The 21,170-nt window shown below is 34.1% G+C and overlaps 1 protein-coding gene across 7 annotated transcripts in view; it reads right to left on the bottom strand.

Moving 5' to 3' along the window:
- LOC128982006 (vascular endothelial growth factor receptor 1-like) overlaps positions 1–21,170 on the bottom strand; it is a 137,284-nt gene that overhangs the window by 78,333 nt on the left and 37,781 nt on the right. For 6 of the 7 annotated variants that reach the window (XM_054401039.1, XM_054401038.1, XM_054401037.1 and 3 more), the window contains exons 5-10: positions 18,499–18,677; positions 17,269–17,438; positions 14,662–14,815; positions 13,446–13,595; positions 9,550–9,699; positions 5,380–5,559 (exon numbers count right to left, since the gene is read on the bottom strand). In XM_054401039.1, coding sequence (XP_054257014.1) covers positions 5,380–5,559; positions 9,550–9,699; positions 13,446–13,595; positions 14,662–14,815; positions 17,269–17,438; positions 18,499–18,677 — 983 coding nt within the window. The remainder of the gene's footprint in view (positions 1–5,379; positions 5,560–9,549; positions 9,700–13,445; positions 13,596–14,661; positions 14,816–17,268; positions 17,439–18,498; positions 18,678–21,170) is intronic. The other variant, XM_054401042.1, reaches the window with a different exon arrangement.

The following is a 21,170-nucleotide window of genomic DNA, read 5'->3' as shown; positions in this document are numbered from 1 at the left end:
GAATTTGACCAGATGTATTAAAAGATAACAGCTAAGACGGAACGAACAGTGTTGTATTATAAAAGGGTTATTTTTATTATATCTAAAACCTCCCATCTCCCTTTACTTTATACTCCTAAACTTATAGAAGTATTTCTCTTTGTCAAAAGCTATGAGATTATATGTTATGGGTCCCCCAAACACAAAAAAGTGGTTGTAAAAGTTGTGCGTGCGTTTGTGTAAGTGGTGTGTAGGGGGATTTGTACAGGTTTAAAGACTGCACCTGTGGTCCGAGTTTTACTAATCCATAGTGCCTCCAGCTGTTTAAGTTTTTTAAGTTATGGTTTTAGTGATGGTGGGTTTTAAAACCTCATAAAATAAAGAAAATTGGATTTGTACAAAAACAACCTAAACAGTTTGAACTGAAATTTAATATGGGTCATTTAACCCTGAAAGAAATTACACAACTCCCAATGCTGTACAAATTACGATTGAAAAGTTATTGACATTATTGTGATGTTTCCTATAAAAACCGATAAGACGTAAAATTACCTCTTAATGAGTAAATGAGTAAATTAGCCCCTCAAATTACCAAGTACATATATTCATATTTTCATCCTAAAACATATAGTAAGATTTTCTGTAACCATCTAAAACCATTGGGTTAAAACTGCAGCATCCAGAAGATGGTTTATTTAAGTTTGTGAACGTTGAGACTTGTAAGTTCTGAGCATTAAATTCACTAGCTATACTCAATTGGCTAAATTCATTAGCTATGAAAAGCGGATGAATAAAAGGAACTATGTTTTATAATTGTATTTTAACTGTTTTTTCTAGCGTTGTGAACTTTCGACTTCTCCTTTCCTTTATATTCAATATACAACCCTGATATATATTCAATCTTGTATCAATTAATAATATTCTATTTTCCTATATTTTAATACCAGCTGATTGGTTAATTATTTTTATTGTTTTTATGTGTGAGTCAGTTCTACAATTTAATATTTTGTTTCAGTGTTTATACATTTTACAATGTTAAAATATATTTCTCAAACGCTTAAAGTTTATTTAATTTAGACACAACATTGGCGACGAGGATGAGTGAAATACTTAAGCTTAAAAAGGTATTAACTGCAGTCAAAATTCAAATTAGGAAAGCTTACAATGCAATTGTACAAAATAAAACAGCTAGAGAAGACATGAGTAGTGATGAAGTCACAGTGCGGTTGTCTTCATTACAGATATATTGGAACAGATTCGAAAATGCTCAATCTGAACTTGAATCTTTAGTTGATGAAGAAGATATTGAGCAATTAGCAACTAGCAGAAGTGAAATTGAAGAGCTGTACATTACAACCGAAGTAGTGTTAAGAAACAAACTGCAATCCCCTACCACAGTTACTAATCAGTCTTCAGTAGGTCTACACCCTTCTGTTAAATCAAATATTGCTTTTGTTCCGTTCGATGAAGGAGAATCATTTACAAACTTCGTTAAAAGATTTGAAAACTTTATTTCCTTGAAGGAAATTTCCGACGGTAAAACCAAACTTTGCACATTACTTGCAGTGCTTCCACCAAAACTACATGAACAGCTTCAAGACCTTGTTTCTCCAGATGATCCATACAAGATGAATTACAAAAATGTGGTAACAGTGTTAAAGGATTATTTGGAACCGTTACCTAGTGTTATATCTCTTCAACACAAATTTTTGTGCCATGTTCAGCAAGACGAATCAATGATGGATTTTTCAATGGAACTGAAGAGACTAGCAAAGGATTGTTGTTTTCAATGTGAATGTGGGAAATCGGTATCAGACATGTTACTAAGAATGCAGTTTGTTAGAGGACTTAAAGATAATGATGTAAGAGGGCAGTTACTACAAAAAGAAACAAGTACTTTCAAAGAATCAGTACAAGCTGCAATTTCCTTCGAATCCTCAAGACTTGAGAGCAGCATTATATCAAATCCTACAACAGCTGCTGTTCTTAAGCTAACAGGAAGTACTGAAAGAAAGATGCCGGAACAACAACAATATGCAAGCAAAGGCCCAGCCAAGAAGACCGAAAGATATCATACAGTTCGTTCTACATTTGACCAACTACGTGGACGGTGCTATCGATGCGGGGATAAATGCCACAAAGCTTACAGTTGCAGGTACAAGGATGAATTCTGCAATTCTTGTAATAAGGTTGGTCACTTAGCCAGGGTCTGCATGGCAAAGAACAGAGCTAGGCATATCAACCAGATCGAGGACAGTGAAAATGTAAATGATATTGACCACGCAACGTACGACACATATAAGATACAAATGAATGGTTCTGACAAGTTCATGGTTGAAGTTACACTAGAAGGAAATCCAATTCAAATGGAATTGGACACAGGAGCAGCTTTATCGTCAATATCATACAAGGATTATAAGAAACTAAATTTGAGTAAAAAGCTATTTCAAACTCATGTACAACTAAGAACTTACACGGGCGAACTTATCGAACCAAAGGGGGTAGTATATGTCGAGTTTAACTTCAAAGACAAAGCATACTTTGGTAAGCTGTATGTTATTGGACAAAATGTTGAACCTATTTTCGGAAGAGAGTGGCTTAGAGAGATTAACTTAAAAATTGGGGATATCCGAACTATTCAAGAAAACTCGTGTGATCTTTCTAAACTCCTTACAGAATTCTCTGATGTTTTCAAAAAGGAAATTGGATGTATTCCAAATGAAAAGGTTCATTTATCCCTTCAAGAAGGTTGCAAGCCCATTTTCATCAAACCCAGACAAGTTCCATACTCACTGAAAGGAAAAGTAGAAGACGAACTCAATCGACTAGAGAATGCCGGTATAATCACTAAGGTGAACAATGCTCAGTGGGGAACACCAATTGTCCCAGTGGTTAAACCCAATGGATCTGTAAGAATATGTGCAGACTATAAAACTACACTGAATAAAGTAATACAAGACGACAAACATCCAATACCTAGGATAGAGGACATTTTCGCGGAAATGAATGGAGGCAAGCTATTTTGTACCTTGGACATAAGCAATGCTTACCTGCACATGCAAATGGACGAGGAGAGTTCAAATATGCAAACTATAAGTACTGAAAAAGGTCTTTACAAAGTCAACAGAATGATGTTTGGGGTTAAAGTAGCACCATCAGTATGGCAAAGGTTCATGGACAGAATACTACAAGGAATTAGCGGTGTTAAATGCTTCTTTGACGACATTATCATACAAGGATCAAATTATGAAGAAACTGTGCAAAGATTGAAGCTAGTCCTTGATAAAATGAGGGAACATGACCTTAGATTGAATTTTGAAAAGTGTAAATTCTTTCAGAAAAGGATTGCTTACTTAGGTCATACAATTGATGAAAATGGACTTCAAAAAGGGTCTGAAAAGGTAAAAGCGATTGTTGAAGCAAAGCGACCTCGTGATGTCAACCAATTACGTTCTTTCATAGGTTTGGCAAACTACTACAATAAGTTCATACCTAAACTGGCAGAGAAACTAAACCCATTGAACAAACTCTTACAGAAGGGCAAGAAATTTGAATGGACTGATGAATGTGAAAGAAGTTTTGAATCTGTTAAAATGGACATTGCCAAAGACAAAACTCTAATCCACTACAATCCGTCATTACCTTTAATACTGTCAACAGATGCATCACCAACTGGCTTAGGAGCTGTAATTTCACACCGGCTAAATGATGGAACAGAAAAGCCAATTGCCTTTGCATCTAGATCACTGACTAAAAGTGAGAATCAATACAGTCAAATTGACAAAGAAGCGACTGCCATTTATTGGGGTGTGAAAAAGTTCTTTCCATACTGCTATGGCAGAAAATTCATTCTTGTCACAGACCACAAACCTCTTGTATCTATTTTTCATCCTTCAAAATCCCTACCTGCAATGTCAGCTACACGTTTGTTAAATTATGCTCTTTTCCTTGCTGGTTTTGACTATAAAATAGAATACAGAAAAACTTCAGACCACTCCAATGCAGATTTTCTTTCAAGATTCCCAGTAGAAAAGTTAGAAGAAGGTGAAGATCTCTATTCAAAATTTCAGATGAATCAAATATCTATGCTACCACTTACCAAAGAGACAATTGCAGAACATACGAAAAAGGATACGTTTTTCTCTAAAGTCAAGATAGCCCTTGAAAATGGAGATGATCTTGAGACAATGGGATTAAACAACAACGAGTACACATTACACAAAGGATGTGTTTTTCGAGGTATAAGGGTTGTGATACCTTCATCTCTTCAGAAAGAAGTACTCAAAGAACTACATGTGGGCCACCTTGGGATGACAAAAATGAAAGCAATGGCAAGAAGCTATTTGTACTGGAAGAATGTGGACAGAGACATTGAAGAGTTGGTCAGAAACTGTAAGATATGTTCCCAGAAGAGAAATGAACCTCCAAAAGACAGGACTCACCCTTGGGAGGAACCATCTGGACCATGAAAGAGAATACACTTAGATTTCCTTGGGCCCATGAATGGAAATTACTTCCTAGTCATCATTGATGCCCATACTAAATGGCTAGAAATATTACATACAAAATCTACTACAGCAGAATGGTGTATCAAAAAGCTACAGCATCTATTTACAACGTTTGGTCTTCCAGTGACAGTCGTTACAGACAACGGGACACAATTCACCAGCACGGCTTTTCAAAACTATTTGAAAGAAAATGGAATTTGTCACAGAACATGCGAACCATTTCACCCTTCTAGCAATGGACAAGCAGAAAGATTCGTACAAACCGTGAAGAAGGGGCTAAATTCAATGGTGGGGGAGAGAGGTGACATACAATCAAAGATCGACGCATTAGTCACACAGCTGAGGAAGGCACCAAGCTCTACAACTGGAATGTCTGCATACAAGATGATGTTTGGCAGAGACATCAGAACTAAACTAAACGTCATGTCAGATAAAACAGAATGGTTTAGAGTTGAACAAAGGAAGATTGGAAGACAGTTCAGTGTGGGACAAAAGGTGCAAGCCAGGAACTATGCATCCAAAGAAAAGTGGAGATTAGGAGAGATCATCAGTCGAGTGGGCAATGTCATGTACAGAATAAAAATGGACAATGGATTGATATGGACCAGACACACTGACCAGATCCTCCCTAAGAATTAAGAGGGGAGAGTTGATATATATTCAATCTTGTATCAATTAATAATATTCTATTTTCCTATATTTTAATACCAGCTGATTGGTTAATTATTTTTATTGTTTTTCTGTGTGAGTCAGTTCTACAATTTAATGTTTTGTTTCAGTGTTTATACATTTTACAATGTTAAAATATATTTCTCAAACGCTTAAAGTTTATTTAATTTAGACACAACAAACCCCAAAGAGCTTGTAACCTTGTACATGTAGTCCCACATACCTGGCTTGCATTCCGTAAACGGGTCTCCTTCGTAGTCAGCTTTACAGGAACACACAGGAGCTCCTTCTAGTACCAAACATATTGTGTTCATCCCACACACTCCGTCACAAGGATCTGTGCATTTCTTAGCTATGCATATCTTTCCTGAAGAGCACTCATCGTTCGAGATACACTCTTCCCCTGAAACATAGAAATAATATAGATATGATTGATTCCACAAAACTTTTGTTACATATAATATTTAGAATTGGTGCGTTATCAAATGTAGGGCCTATATATGTATACACTATAAAAGCTATAAAATTAAATAGAAAAAACCTTGCTTATAAGAGAAAATATACTTAAAAAAAAAGTTGTGCTAAATATTTAACTGAATAAATAGGTAGTACAGTAAAAATCTTTATTTAACCGAAAAAATTGCTCACTGTAAGACCTAGACTCGGGACCAACATACTTTTCACTGCGAGGCCAAGCACGCTATTCGTTCAAAACGTTCTATATGCATATATATATCTTTATATATATCACCAAAAGACTAAGCATTGCTCGTGGTGTTTAATTCGTAGGAGAAAAAAAATTTATATAGGCCTACATATATGTACAATTTCCAGTATATTAAAAAATACAGTCTAGAATATGCAACAAAACAAATGATATAATAATATTTTATTATGCTCACGTGTTGGTGCTATTCGCACAACAATTTGTCATTGAAAACCATTGTAGGCCTAAATATACTCGCATTACTGACACAGTAAAAAAATAACTAATATAAAGATTCTACATTTAAAAATAGTATCCTTTCTGTACTGACAATTTTCAAAGCTGAGCCATTGTATAAAACTCGATTATATGTTAATATAAGTCTTTATACCTAATAACTAATAACATATTTTATAGTTTATTATCCTATATTCGACATCAGTTTTCCTCAAACATTTAAATTTAAATAATTTATCTATTAACTGCCGATAGACGCATCGTTATTTTTTTTGTTAGGCCCAAAAAAATTATATTTTTATTCAAAACTAATGAATTCAACTGATAAATCTACTCTTAAAAATAAGTTATAAGTGTAAGCATAAAACGGCAAAATAGTTTGTAAAAACTGCAAATAAACACCCTAAATACTCCAAGCTAAGTTTTCTGCTGTAGCTTATGATATAGTTTCAAAGACTGAATATTAGAGTTTGTGAGACAAAATATGTCATAGCATGTACTTTATTCTCTTCAATATAGAACATATAATGTCCATACGATGTGAGTACCTTCGGTTGGTTGCTTAACAATGGTCAGATTGTAAACAAGAGACAAAACCGTTTATGAAAATGAATGTTAAACTATTTTAACTAGCATGTATTAACATAATTTGACTGTGTCTCATGCATTACAGATGAAAAAATATTATTTCATTAGGCTAATTGTATTGTTAATTAAAACATAATCCAGTTACAAAATTTAAATTTCCTGTCTTGATTTCAGATACCGATGTATCTAAGGTGACATAAAAAGAACCTTTACATTACAATAACTTGTCGGTTGTGGAGATAACCCAAAATATTTAAAATTCCCATGTTATTCTTAAGGGGAATAAAAAAACTTTTGTATTTTGCTTGTTTGTGGATATATTTTAATCAAAGTTGTCAATTTTGTTTATTTCATACAAAGCAATCAACATTTCAATAAAAATCACACCTTCCATGTAGCAGCAAACCTAAGTAGGCCTACTCATAAAATTTATGTTAAATAGGAAATAAATCTGACAATTTTAAGGGAATATCTTACTAGAAATCCAGCCAAGAAAATGGAAATTCGCTTAGTCTGCAGGATTGCTATGGGGGGGGTATTTTTATATACATGTATAACCACCGACTCCTTTAGGCACTCATGGGACGTTTCAGAATTAAAAAAGAGGTTTCTGAGGCGACGCAACGGATGAAGCAAATGGTCATACTTTTTTTAGCAACACGGAAGATATACAAAATGCAAAAGAAATGAGTAGACAATATTACCCTAACAGATGAATCTCTAAAACTGAAAAACCAACATGATATTATAAAAGATTAGAGTTTATTAAAAAAGAATGTAAAAAAAATTCTTTAGAGCATGAAAACGGTGACAAACTATTTTGTTAACATATGCCAACAAATCTGTAGAATACTTAGAATGTTTTCACCCAACATTGCTAAAATACTCCTAAGTCGAGGGAACACTTATGGATGCACTAAAGAATATGCAGAATCACCTTTTTCCAATTCCTGTAACAGTAGAGGAAGTTGCTACTGTTATAAAAAGCATAAAAAAGCTCTAGGTGATAGGAGATTCTCCTATCACCTAGAGCTTTTTTTATGCGTATGCTTATGTGATGATCTTGTTTATGAGTTGTTTAAATGTCACAGTTGAGTCTACAGTCCCTGTTGTAAAAAATACTGAACCAATCTAAGAAGAATTGGAAATTGTCCCAAAAATTTTGAAAGGATTAAACCGACATATAAGTGCATTAAGGATAGACAATAATTTGCCAACAACAACAGGGTTTCCTTCGAGTAAGATAAAAATTGACATAAAGATCGATTCACACTTATCAGTCCAGTCACAGTTCAGTCACAGTTGCATCCGCAATTCCTCAGTCAACTGTCCGTCAGTTGGGTCCAGTCAGACTGGAGTTATTTGATTATATCACTATATTCAAAGTGATGTTTCAGTCAAGATTTTTTATTAAAACACAATCTTACTAATCCTAAATGTGAAAGTTTGTGTGTTTGTTTGTTTGTGTGTATGAAGTCCAATCACGCAATAACCACTGGACGGATTGGGCTGAAATTTGGCACAATGATAGCTTACATTCCCGATTAACATATAGGCATATTCTTATCTCAAAAATCCTTTCGGGCTCCGCCCCAGTGGCTCTGTAGTTCCCCATGTTAACTTATGAGTATTCATATTTAAAGGGAATTAAAGAATTTTGTCAGCTGTTTTAACTAAAAAAGTTGGTTCTATTATATGCAAAAGCATTAACAAGTAAATTGTTGTTAAGTTGTAAGATTTACCAACAGGAAGCAGCACTATTTTTTGGCATTTATGAAAACAGCTAATTTGAACTAAGCAGCAACAAAAAGTTGTGATACGCAATGAGAACTGTCAAAGTATGATTGTTTACAGTTGCTTATGTTTTTATTTCATGAATAATTTGTGATATTTTGCGAATTTTTAATAATTAATTTTTCTCTATTGTTTAGGTGAAGTGGTAGAACATTATGGCTATGATAGAAGTGTAATATTATTGTATACCGTAATTTAAAGAAGCAAATTTTATCAAATTGTGTCCTCCATCATTGAAAACGCAAAACTTGAATATAACTGCAATACGCATTTCATACTTATATGCCAACCCCGTACGAAGGACGGGTACTCTGCTAGTGACTAACAAAAAATCCTTAAGTTTCCACAGCAAGCACCTCACTCTTGAAATTTTGTTACAAACAGATTTTATGTGCGATGACCAATTTAATTTTGAATCCAAATTAAATCCTAAAAGTTTAACTGATTCAAATTTTACCTCTGTTTTGAGACTGATTGTTATATATTGTGATTTATCAGAATTACAAGATAGTCTGCAGAAAACCAATCATATGCTCTATGTTCAGCCTCTTGACTAATTAAGCGCAGGGTTGTTAAATTAGAATGGTAAGCGAGTAAAGTTGTATCATCCGCATATATAACAGATTGTGTATTTATATTTATAGGAAGATCATTAATGTAGACGTTAAATAAAAATGGCCCTAGTACAGAGCCCTGAGGAACACCGGTTTCAACTTTTTCAGTTTTAGAACATTTTTTCTTAATCAATACAAATTGAAGTCTATTACCGGTACATAAATACGAAGAAATTAGAAGCATGGCATCATTAGTGATGCCATAAAAACGTACTGTAGTTTGTTAGATAGGATATCAAAAGGAACCGTGTCAAAAGCCTTACTTAAATCACATAAGACTAATGATATATCAGCCTTGAAGGATTAAGCGCTATTTTGAATGATAGACTAACCTTAACCTAAGTTTCAATGAAAATTAAGACTCCAATCTTAATTAATTAGATCAATCAATACATCACTACAGCCTTGTGTGAAGGCCCTAAAATACTAACTTCATCAATAAATTAAATCTGACCTTTAACATCCAAGGTGAACTCCTTAGTATGGGCCCTGTTTCTTTCATAACTCAACTTAGCTGAGCAAATGTAGACTCCTGAATGGTTTTTACCCACCCGTGGTAAGTTTAATTTGTTGAAGTAAGAATATTTTGTTTCGCTCTTCACACCTAGAAATCGTAAATTTAATAGTGTATTACTGGCATTAAAGTTTTATTGCCAAGTACTCTCTATATATGTAACTTTCAAACACTGGTGGATTATGGGAAACTACAGTCCAGCTGTACATTAAGTCCAGGTTGTATGTGCAATTAATTGCTCATACAAACGACTTGCTCACTCTCGTAACTTGAATTAAGTTACTATCTACTAGTGGCTTGTAGGGGCAATAGCCCCTTTGGATGAATAAGATCCCCATCTAATATTTTTGTAAGTAAATATACAGAAATATCCTTTTGGTGGTCTTACAATCTTAGCAGGAAGTTTCATTTTATTATTTTAAAACTTTTGAGTGTCCCCCAAAAAGGGGGATTTTGGGGGGCAACTCAAAACTCTTAAATGCAAACCCTCTTCAAGTGACACGCCATTTTGAAGTGTTTACAAAAACTTTAAAAATGGTGAAAACCAGAGTTCGCTATCTCTCTTCTGTCTAAAATCGTAGCCAATATTACAACTACAAACAAATATTACCATTGATTTTCCATAACATTTGACGGGCTACCATTTTGGACAGAATAGAGATAGCGAGCTCTGGTTTTTACCATTCTTTACATTTTTGTAAACACTTTAAAATGAGGTGTCACTTAAAGGGAGTTTACATTTAAAAATTTTGAATTGCTCCCAAAATCCCCCCTTTTGGGGGGACATTTAACAATTTCAAAATCATAAAATGAAAATTCCTGCTTATATTGCACGACTACCAAAAGGATATCTCTGTATATTTACTAAGACAAATATTAGAGAGGGGGGTCTTGACTTTTTATTCACCCTGTATATGTGTATATATATATATATATATATATATATATATATATATATTCTAGTAATTATTTTGTACAAATTATTAGTCTCATGGGTTACCCTACCTTGAATTATTGTTTAACATTTTTGTATATTATAATATGTATAATAGTTATTACATACCTGCATAAAGCATTTTGATGTCTGCTCTGTTTAATATAAAAATTCCAAAGGACTGTACATTAGGTGTGTTTATATAAACTTTCTAGTCATAATACAACTATGAAACATTTTCAATAATAATCTGAATAACTATTAATTAAATATCCACTTAGATAAAACGCACAGAGATAATGTCATCCTCCAAATTATAAAACGCCACCATAACAAAATCTCTCTGAAAACAACATTTCTTGTAAAGTATCTATTTTGGTCGATTCCTTGGTCTTTATTTGGTTCTAGTACTATTTTAATATCATCTGGCCGCTTTACCCGACAAAACAAAAAATTAACATAAAGTTGACCATGGGTACACACTGTTTTTTTTTCTTCAAATAAATGCCAACTTTTGTGAAGGTTTGGCCTTGCGCTTTTATAATAAGTAATAGCGAAAGCTAATCGCAATGGGAATTGAATCCTTTTAAACTTAAACGGCATATTAGGATATGTAGGTTAGATGTTAGATGTTTGAAAAATATGTTCCCTTTACCAACTCCAGTAATTAATCCTAACTTTACACTATTTTCAGACATACTTAACACAACCAATCGTACTCCATTAACTATTCCAGACCCTTATAATTTTAAAAAGTAATAGTATATTACATTACCATATGCTTTAAATAAAGTTAAACCACATGTTTTAAAGTAAACAAATCAGACATGACCTAGATTCCCATGCTATTTAAATGTAAACTATTTTATTCCAAAACAACCTTTTGGTTCATAATTAAGAAAAATGAATAATTTTCAAGGCATGAAGATTTCATGCCAGGACCTTTAAAATGAGACCCCTCCCAGCTTTCTACGGCCTCCCGTTCGCTCACAATATCATTGTAAAATTTTGGGCTTACGGAATTAGATATATAGATATCAGGGGGTCTCCAAACTACGGCCCGTGAGAGGTTTTTGTACTGCCTGCGTTGGCATGAGTGATGTGTCATAAAATTATGATCGTAGCCGTAGCTGAACCAAAAAGACTCCCATTCCCCCAATGCCAGGTGGTCATTTCCCAATTGTGGGATAAAAACAACTACATACACAAGTCACATCTATGCTAGGAATTCAAAACAAGACAATCAATAAGAAAGTGATTGAACCTCGTGCCTATGGGCCCTACTTTCCAATATATTTCTCAGTCTCTATCTTAAGCAATATTGCATTGACAATTTTTTGGAAAATTGAAATTTTTGTTTTATTATAGTTGTTGTGGTAGAATTTTTTTAATTTTATACAATTGATTCTTTGTTTTTAGTGGTTGTTTGGCACATTTTATCTTAGGACGGATTTCTCACTACAGGTAATAACTTTAAGAATATTCTGTAAGGTATTTTCTGAATTATTTTAACAAGCTTTAAGGATTTTTATAAACCAACAAGAAAATAACTATAAATTAAACCGACCCAAAAAAGGAAGCTTTGCACTTTAACTCCCATTTTCAGATTACATGATATTACACTTTTTCTTTGTCAGAATGCTTAAAATGATGACTTTGCAAGTATAATTTTGCACAAATTTTCGGGGGAGCAGAAAACTTTTGGGTTGAGAAATCTTTTAAGTTGTTTTTTGAATTTGTTAAAATTTCTCCCATTAATTTCGTATCCATACACAAGACTATCTGTGTCCATACAGGATGAATAAAAAGTTAAGACCCCCCATCTAATATTTGTCTAAGTAAATATACAGAGATACCCTTTTAGCGGTCGTGCAAACTTAACAGAAAGTTTCATTTTATAATAAAAGGATTATGATAAGAAAAAATCAATGTAATCCTAATATTGGCTACTATTTTAGATAGAAAAGAGATAGCGAACTATGATTTTCACCATTCATTAGCTTTTCAATAGTTATTTGTGCAACTAGTGATCAAAGTGAGCAATTGACTCACTCGAGAGAAATACTTACTCACGAGCTGTAGGCGAGTGAGGAATGGTTTCTCGAGTGAGGCAATTGCACTTTGCACTCGAGTTGCACATTATATTTTTCCTACAGTTACCATAAAACAAATAAATTGATAAAGAAAAGTAACACATTTTTACACAGAAGTGAATTTTTAATATGACATTTAATTATACAACAGTACAACAGCTGACCAGCTGATTTACAGCCAGTGCTGCCAACGTATTTAGCGCGCATACGACCTTGTCTGCATGTTACGCGCTCACTATCTCGTGCCTTCACGTTGCAAATCTGGAGTGAGACAAAGTAATTAGAGACGGACAATGTTAACATTGTCTCACTGATGAGTGAATTGGCCACTTTGCTTTCTCAAATGAGTGAGGGAACATGTACATTGTTAGGTAACTGTAGGAAAAGAATTTTTTCAAATAATTTATAGACGTAGACATATTCTGTGACATTGCCTAGCCATATAAGCTATATTATTCTATTATTACATCAACCTTAAACATTACCAACTTAATTTTAAACAGTATGACTTAAATTGGATTTCTGTAAATATGATGTTTTTTTTTCAACCCGTCCTTATGACAGTACGTATCTGGATCCGGATTCGAATTTTTCAAGATCCGGATCTGGTACCAACATTTTCTTGGATTCGTCCATAACTAATCTAGATCTTTAAAAATTAAAATGGCAGGCTATGGCCTTGTTATTTTAACATTGGAATTGAGTTTTGAACCATATTAAAATGTGCAAATTGCGCATGGGTCCCCAAGTTTATAAAATTAAAATAATACGACGTTGTTTATAAGAGGACAGAATAGGACATCACCAACCTTTGAACTCAGAAGTTGCTCCACTTTTTTCCACTTTAACCCAACCTGGAGTGCCTGTGTAGTTGTATTTAGAGGCACCACAACTCAAAGTTACGTTGTCAGTTTCTACCACTAACTCAGGTGCATCAATAGACATACCACCTTCTACATCTGTAACATATTATCAATAAAACTCTATCTCTGCACAGAAATGTCCTTTTTGTCTCAACATACCATCAGATAACGAATCTAAATTGTTGTAAGATAATTGATCATTGTTTGTAGGGTAGCAAGTAGTAAAGCTTGCTACATATTTCTTGGCAGTTATTAGAACTCCACCATCGTCAATATAAAAAAGGAATCCACCTCTCAAGGTATTATCAGAATAAATTAAATAAAGTTTACACAAAGGCCCAACACCAAAAAAAAAAATGAAAACTATCCAAGATAGACCATAGATTGTCTTAGTTATTGTGTTATGTAAACTAAGTTAAAGGAATCTATTTGTTAGGCTGATGATGGCAGTGATTCAACCACCAAAAGATATATGTAGCAAATTTTACGATATATACTACTACTCTACGTGGCAAGGATTGTCGAACGAGGTGCGTGTCAGCCATTCTTTGTTATTAACACAGTTCCAAGGCTAATAATTAAATGTAAATTGTTAAAACAAAAATGTTTATAAATAACAAATAAATAAACATTCCTGCCGTTCCAGGATTTTCTCACTGCAGACTGATTTACAGAATTAATCATCTCATTTTGCATTACGTAATTATAACCTAAAACTTATAAAAGGAAAAAATACAGCTAAATTAAAACTGGATTAAAAATGCAATTGTTTTACTATGTGGCACTTTTTCAGCCTAGATTTGAAAGCTGTGATGTCCAACTACTTATGTCCAATAGGAAGTATATAAACATATTGAAAAAATATCAGTATTCTTGATTCTTGTACTAAACAAGCTTTAAAATGGTCAAAAACAAAAAAATCCTTACAAAGTAACTTAAATTTAACAAAACTCTCGATGATAAAAAAAGTTGTGAAACTAATCCTGAAAAAAAAATATTTTACAGTTTACCACAACCCAAACCTTGCTTTTTTTGTTTGTATTTTGTTGGTGTTAGTTAAAGGGGAATAACTGGCAATTGGCAAGCTAACTAAGAATATATAAAATAAGTTGTCATTTTTTTTGTTCGATTAACATGCACCACTTGTAATGTTATAATTTACCTGTAAGAAGCATGGAGATTTTTCTTTCGTTACACTTTAGGTCGTTGCAAGCCTGACATTGCAGGATACCTGTGTTTACTGCCTGAATTTCTACAACGGAGTTGAATTGTGCAGGGTTGACGTTTGCAATATCGTGTTCTACGTACTGACTTTTCTATTAAAACAATTACCAGGATTAAAAAGTGTACTATAATAAAACAACTCTTCAATTGCTTCGCTTACAGTCAAACTCTATAAAAAAAACACCTGAAAACTTGTTTTAAACTTGATATTTTCAGTTACTTATCTATTTGAACATTTAGGTTTAACCCTTGAGAGGGAGAGGGTGAACCCAAATGTTGCCAAGAGATATAATAACATGTTTATTATGGCATAGAATTATTAAAAATTTACATTTTACAATTAGTATAAAATATATATCCCAAAGATGCTCAACAGAAAGCCAAAATTAAAATTTTTTAAAATGAAACCATAATTAATTAAACATAACCTTTTTGTTTAAGGGACTAGGTATAGAATATATACAGAATGGAGCCAAATATAAGTTGGAGGGATTAAATTTTAAGGGCTACCAAGAGTGAAACACGGTATCATTGTACGTAGTTGCATAACTGAGCGGTTATAATTCTCCCCTAACAATTAGAAGGTCGCCTAACAATACTGAGAAAAGCCATAGCTTTATGATGAGTACCTGAGGACCGAGCTTTGCTCGGGGGAAATCAATAGTTTTGAAAGCAGTTTAGTATTGCAGATACATTAATCCACTTCCAAACTCCACACTGCTAACCTTTACTACTTCCTTCACCAATCCCTACGTTGTGGACCTGTTTGCCCTCCTTCCCTATACCATTTTAGAATTGCAGATACATAAATGCCACAGACAGTTCCCACACTCTGCACTGCTAGCCTTACTACTTCCTTCACCATTTCCTACGATATAGACCTGTTTTCCCCCCTTCTCATAGCATTTTAGGATTGTAGTTACCCTAATCTAATCCCCATTAACAGTTCCCACACTCAAGACTGCTCACCTTTACTACTTCCTTAACCACTTCATACGTCGCGGACCTGTTTCCCTCCCTTCTCACGGCATTTTAGGTTTGCAGTTACCTTAATCTAATCGTCATAAACAGTTCCCACACTCCGGACTGCTTGCCTTTACTACTTCCTTCGCCACTTCCTACGTCGCGGACCTGTTTCCCTCCCTTCCTATAGCATTTTTCCCATTGCATTTTAAGATTGCAGATACCTTAATCTAATCGTCATATACAGTTCCCACACTCCGGACTGCTTGACTTTACTAATTCCTTCACCACTTCCTACGTCGCGGATCTGTTTCCCTCCCTTCCCATAGCATTTTAGGATTGCAGATACCTTAATCTAATCGTCATATACAGTTCCCACACTCCACACTGCTAGCCTTTACTACAATCATAAAAAGTCCTGCTACAATGTATCAAGTAATCTTCAGTATAATCTTTGCTCAATAGTAACAACTGATGTTTTTCCTTTTGTAATGTATTCTGTAATTGCTAGTATACTGTGGATAGACTACTTACAAGTCTTTTGTTTACCTTTTCCTTGTTATTCAATTCAACCAACATCGTTACTTAGCAACCCATAAGACTAATGTTAAAAAATGTGATTTTCAGTTTCATTTTTCTACGTAATTAGATTTTTGTTGACAGTTCTAACTGCAGTAAACTCGTTTTTAGGCCAAAAATAAACTATTTACAACATTTGAAGAAAATCGTCGGAGCCGTTTTCGAGATCTTGGTGCAAGCATACATACATACATGCATACAGACATACATACATACATACATACAAGCAAACATTGCTCGTATTAGAGTATAGGATTCGATTGAACTCAGCTGCTGCTATTAAAAGTCCTTGGAGAATGGATTAAATATCCATCTTGGATAATTTCAAACAGCCACTAAAGAGTTATTTACCATCTCAAAATATTTATACTAAAGTGATTGTAATTTAAATATCTAGTATACTGTGAGATTATAAATTTTCTTTGTAGTTTTTTAATTATTTTATGGGTTAGAACGTGTAGGCTCCAAGGACTCTTAATCGTTGAGTTTTAAATCAATTATCCTGGTCAAAGCTGAAACATCAACTGATTCAATAAAAACAAAGCTACACAGATTAGATCACTCCATCCTACACTCACTCTGCACTAATTCATCTTTAAAACACACAAAAATTGTGTAAGTAATGATTTGTTGAGTGTTTTAGTTATAAATCAAAAGATCAGAAGGTGGGTTGTAGAAGACAGCTAAGGAGAAAGGGTAAAAGAGTGCTAAAGGCTAAGATTGTTTAAAGTTTGAACATGTAAGGAAAATGTGAGAAGAGAGAATTTCTTGAGCAATCGTGTAGAAGGTAATAGAACGATAAAAGGAAGACCTAGAATAAGATAGATGAACGAGGTAAAGAAAGATGTGGAGAAGAGAAAAGTGGGATGGTAGAGAGTGGTTGAAGAGGAACTGTGAAGGGATAGAAAATGAAGATGCCTATCTACCCACAACCAGACTTTTGAATAGTCAGAATATAAAAGGACAATGTTCAACTTTATATTATTAACTATCTTTAGCTCACTGGAATCATGGAGAACTCGTGGGTGCATGATGGGTAGCCTGGACAGGGTTGGAAGCTCCACGTGATGATGGGCCGAGGGAGAGCATACACATCACAGCTTATTGAGTAGGATTTGTTGAGCATGTAATACGCCTCGTCAATGTCATTGTTTAGACGCAACTCTGGGGCCCCTGCAATTCAAGGTGGTTAGCATTGTGAGAATCTCTAAAAAAAGTAGGTAGTTCCTTAATTTATATTCCAGTATAATGAATGGTAAAAAAGGCTCACACCTCCATTTGTGGTACCTGGGATGGAATAAACTGCAATGGGAATTTACTTGTAATAAGATGCGTCTAAAAGGGAGACTGGTATTCACTGGAGTTTTCCATAAGTGTTCTTGTGGGTTGCACAGACTGATGAGTGCTTTCCACTGCCAAAAGGACTCACCAGTTAACAGCAATTAGCCAACTATTTCAGGCCCAGGTCAGAGAATGCAGCATGACTGCAGAGATTCAGCATCATCCCGAGGCAACAGAGACTGCGCCCTGGATGTTGTTCCCCAAGGGTTTCCACCTGTACTGCATGCGCTGAATCAATGCAAACTATGACATTATCACCAAGGAAACCCATAACTAGTATAACGAAGGGGAAGATTTCCAGATTCCTTCTCCATGTAGGAGGGGCTTCCATTTGAGCTGCTCCAACTTCAGAATCAGCTTCGGGACCAGATGCTATAACATCAAAGAGCTCACACTGGCCAAATGTGTTCATCACAAATGGACTTGGAAAAATCCAAACATTGTCTATGGGCCTACACGGTCCAAGATACATGAACGGTGTGTGTGATAGTTAAAGTTTTAATGAATATTTTGAAAATAAATAAGTTGTCAAAGGTTCGTATCCGTTAGAATACGCCTACTGTTATTGCATTGAATTGCTTTAGTAATTGCGTTATTCTATGCGTTCTTACCCACGTTCGATGCAACGAAATTGACGTCGCAGCTTTTGTTTATGTAATGCATGACGTTTTTTAACATTACTACAATCACTACATTTGATACTGTCTTGTAAGTGCTGATGAAGTAGATGTTTTTAAATAGACCACTAATTAACCTTTTAAGATAGAATTAGTATTTAAAATTGCATTGTTATTAGTAGATTCAGCTATTAGGATTTCTATTTCTGTTTACGTAAAGATATTTTTGTTCAAGATTAACTATGTTAGTATCTATGTAGTATGTATTGCCTTACCCTTGACTAGTAGAGTGACTTTGACAGACTCGTTCATTGCCTTGTTGTTCACCACCAACGTGTACGTCCCAGAGTTGTCAACTCTCGGCTCACGAATTATCAGCTTCGATAGTGTTGGACTGTTCTCTGCGATAAAGCTGTCCCCTTTCCCGATAATAGGCTTCATGTAGTTATCATACCTTCGAAATATGTCTATTTCAGAATAAAGTTGCATTGATTTCTACTAGCAACTAACTTGTGCTTTGCAACCGAATGAGAGATTAGATGAGAAGAATTTAGTTACTTTGAAAGTCAACTATTGAACCCCTTTTTAACTAAGGCCACATTGAGTTTGTTATGTTTTTTGTTTATACTAACAGATTAAGGAGTGTTGAATAATATAAACTTTGACGGATAATAGAGATGTGCAAGTGGCTCAATTATTGAGCCGACCCCACCCCAGCCCAGCTGAGCACAGCTTGAAAGCATTTGTGATGGAACACCGAACACCATGTCAAAAATTGAGCTGGGACCAAGCTTTAGCTATTGCGATTTTAGTATCGTGATCACAGAATATGTCTGCAAAGCTTACTTGATCAAAAAGTTTATATTTTGTCATTGTGGGAAGACAAAAATTATGTCTAAGCGACCATAGAAGATGTTAAGGTTTTTGCTGCGATCAATGATTATAGTCATAAAATTGTGATAAATGCACATTACAGTAAGTATTGTGTTCCTACTAGTACTATGTTCCTACTAGGAACCATATCACACATGCTTTAAATATCTATCTTCTATATAAATAAAATTACAGTTTTGTCTGTACATTGCTTAGAATCATGCAGTTTTTGGTTATTTTTACGTTTCATAGCCTAAGAAAGCCGAAACGAGTCTTATCTCAATTTCTGTCTGTATGTCTGTTTGTCTGTCTGTTTGTCCATTCTATGACTCTGTTTGTAACGCCGAAATGTCATTTTACGCGGCCTACTCCTAGAAAACTAGAGTACCGATCAAGGTTCTAATCATTTTTCTGTATTTACTGATTGGTGAGAGTGTCTTTGGCTATAAAAACATAACCTCTCTTCTTTGAAGACGAAATAACGAACCATCAAAAACCCAATTTTGTTAGATTTTTGTCAAATTTTCTCCCAATGTTTACTATTACATATTATGAAATAATGATCAGCTGTTTGGATTAGTTCTCACTCACTTCTAGCTAGCTGTCACTGATATGTTTACATTAAATACTGTTTACAAATACCGCAACCATTTCCGATCAAGTTTTATAAGCACATCTACACCAAGTGAGATTAAAACCGTTGTACCCGGTTTAATTAATTGTAAGTTCAAAGATTGTTCTTGAGTTTTGATAATTAGGGAAAAGGCCGTGAATCAGTGTTGCATAGTGCTAGGAAACTTACATTTTTTAATCATCGTCACCAATAGCTTACAAAAAAGGTTTCCACTCATTAACGGCGATTCAAGGACAGTTGTGTAAATTGCAAAGTAAAAAATAACAACTGCAGTGGGTGATCGTGGATGTTGCTGTGATCTTGGAAGATCTTTCTGATTTCGCTGTGATCGTAACAGAGGTTTATTACAGATGTAGCTAAACTCGCTTTTCCAATGTGTCACTTTTAGTTTCTAATTACTTACATTTCGACAACGATATCGGTACTTTTCCTACTTAGGAAGTAAAACTACAAACGTCCAAAACCCCAGAATTGTGCGTTTTTTATCATATTTCCTCCAAATGTTTGCTAGATATATGTATCGATTATCGTTTAGAGATTACGTAATCTTTTAAATAAGAAACCTTTGTTTCGATATAGGTGGTTTCTTCAAACTGCCATTGATATGTTAACCTTAAAAGTTGCTTACAAATAATGGGAAATAACTTTGATTTTCAAAAACATAAAAAAAGATTTAAACCAAGGGAGATTAATAACTTCAGTACTGCACCACATCAAGTGAAAGTTTTTTGAGCAAACCATAGTGAATTTTTAAAGCTTTACGTTGTTAACGTTACATGTTACATGTTTTGTGGCCTGTGTATTTATTTATTTATATATTTGCCAACGGATTAACACCTATAATACAGTTTGATTAGAAGGACAGTTTGAATTGGTCGTAAGTAGGCCTACTATAGTTTTATTCTTAAATGTAAACGTTGGTTTTTGGTACTGCTACTCCTTAGAACCGGTGGTAGCAGTAAGAATAATTTTTACGTACAAACACATCACTATTTACAAATATAGTTATTGTTAGTGCTGCACCTTATTTCTTATACAATTTAATTGATGCCTTACTGTATAATTTTTGCGTTTTCTGTCTCTACTCCAAAATGTTAGTTTATGCTATATAAATGATAAAACATTAGTGAAAGATGATTTGAGCTTCATGAATTTTCAAAGCTTGGCGTTGTTAACGTCTAAATGTTTTGTGGACTGTGTATTTATTTGCTTATTTATATATTTGCTAACGGATTTACACCAATTTTACAGTTTGATTAGGCCTAAAAACGATTATCATAAAATTTGATGACACTATTAAAACTTTCAAATAATTATTTTTTACACCAATTTTACAGTTTGATTAGGCCTAAAAACGATTATCATAAAATTTGATGACACTATTAAAACTTTCAAATAATTATTTTGTTTGTAATTTTCTTAGGTTAAAGCGTAGCAAAT

This window comes from Macrosteles quadrilineatus, unplaced genomic scaffold, assembly GCF_028750875.1.
Source record: "Macrosteles quadrilineatus isolate MER2022 unplaced genomic scaffold, UCM_ALF_1.0 Scaffold_77__1_contigs__length_550361, whole genome shotgun sequence".
In the NCBI taxonomy this organism is placed as follows: Eukaryota; Metazoa; Arthropoda; class Insecta; order Hemiptera; family Cicadellidae; genus Macrosteles; species Macrosteles quadrilineatus.
This window is presented reverse-complemented; position numbering and strand designations above follow the sequence as displayed.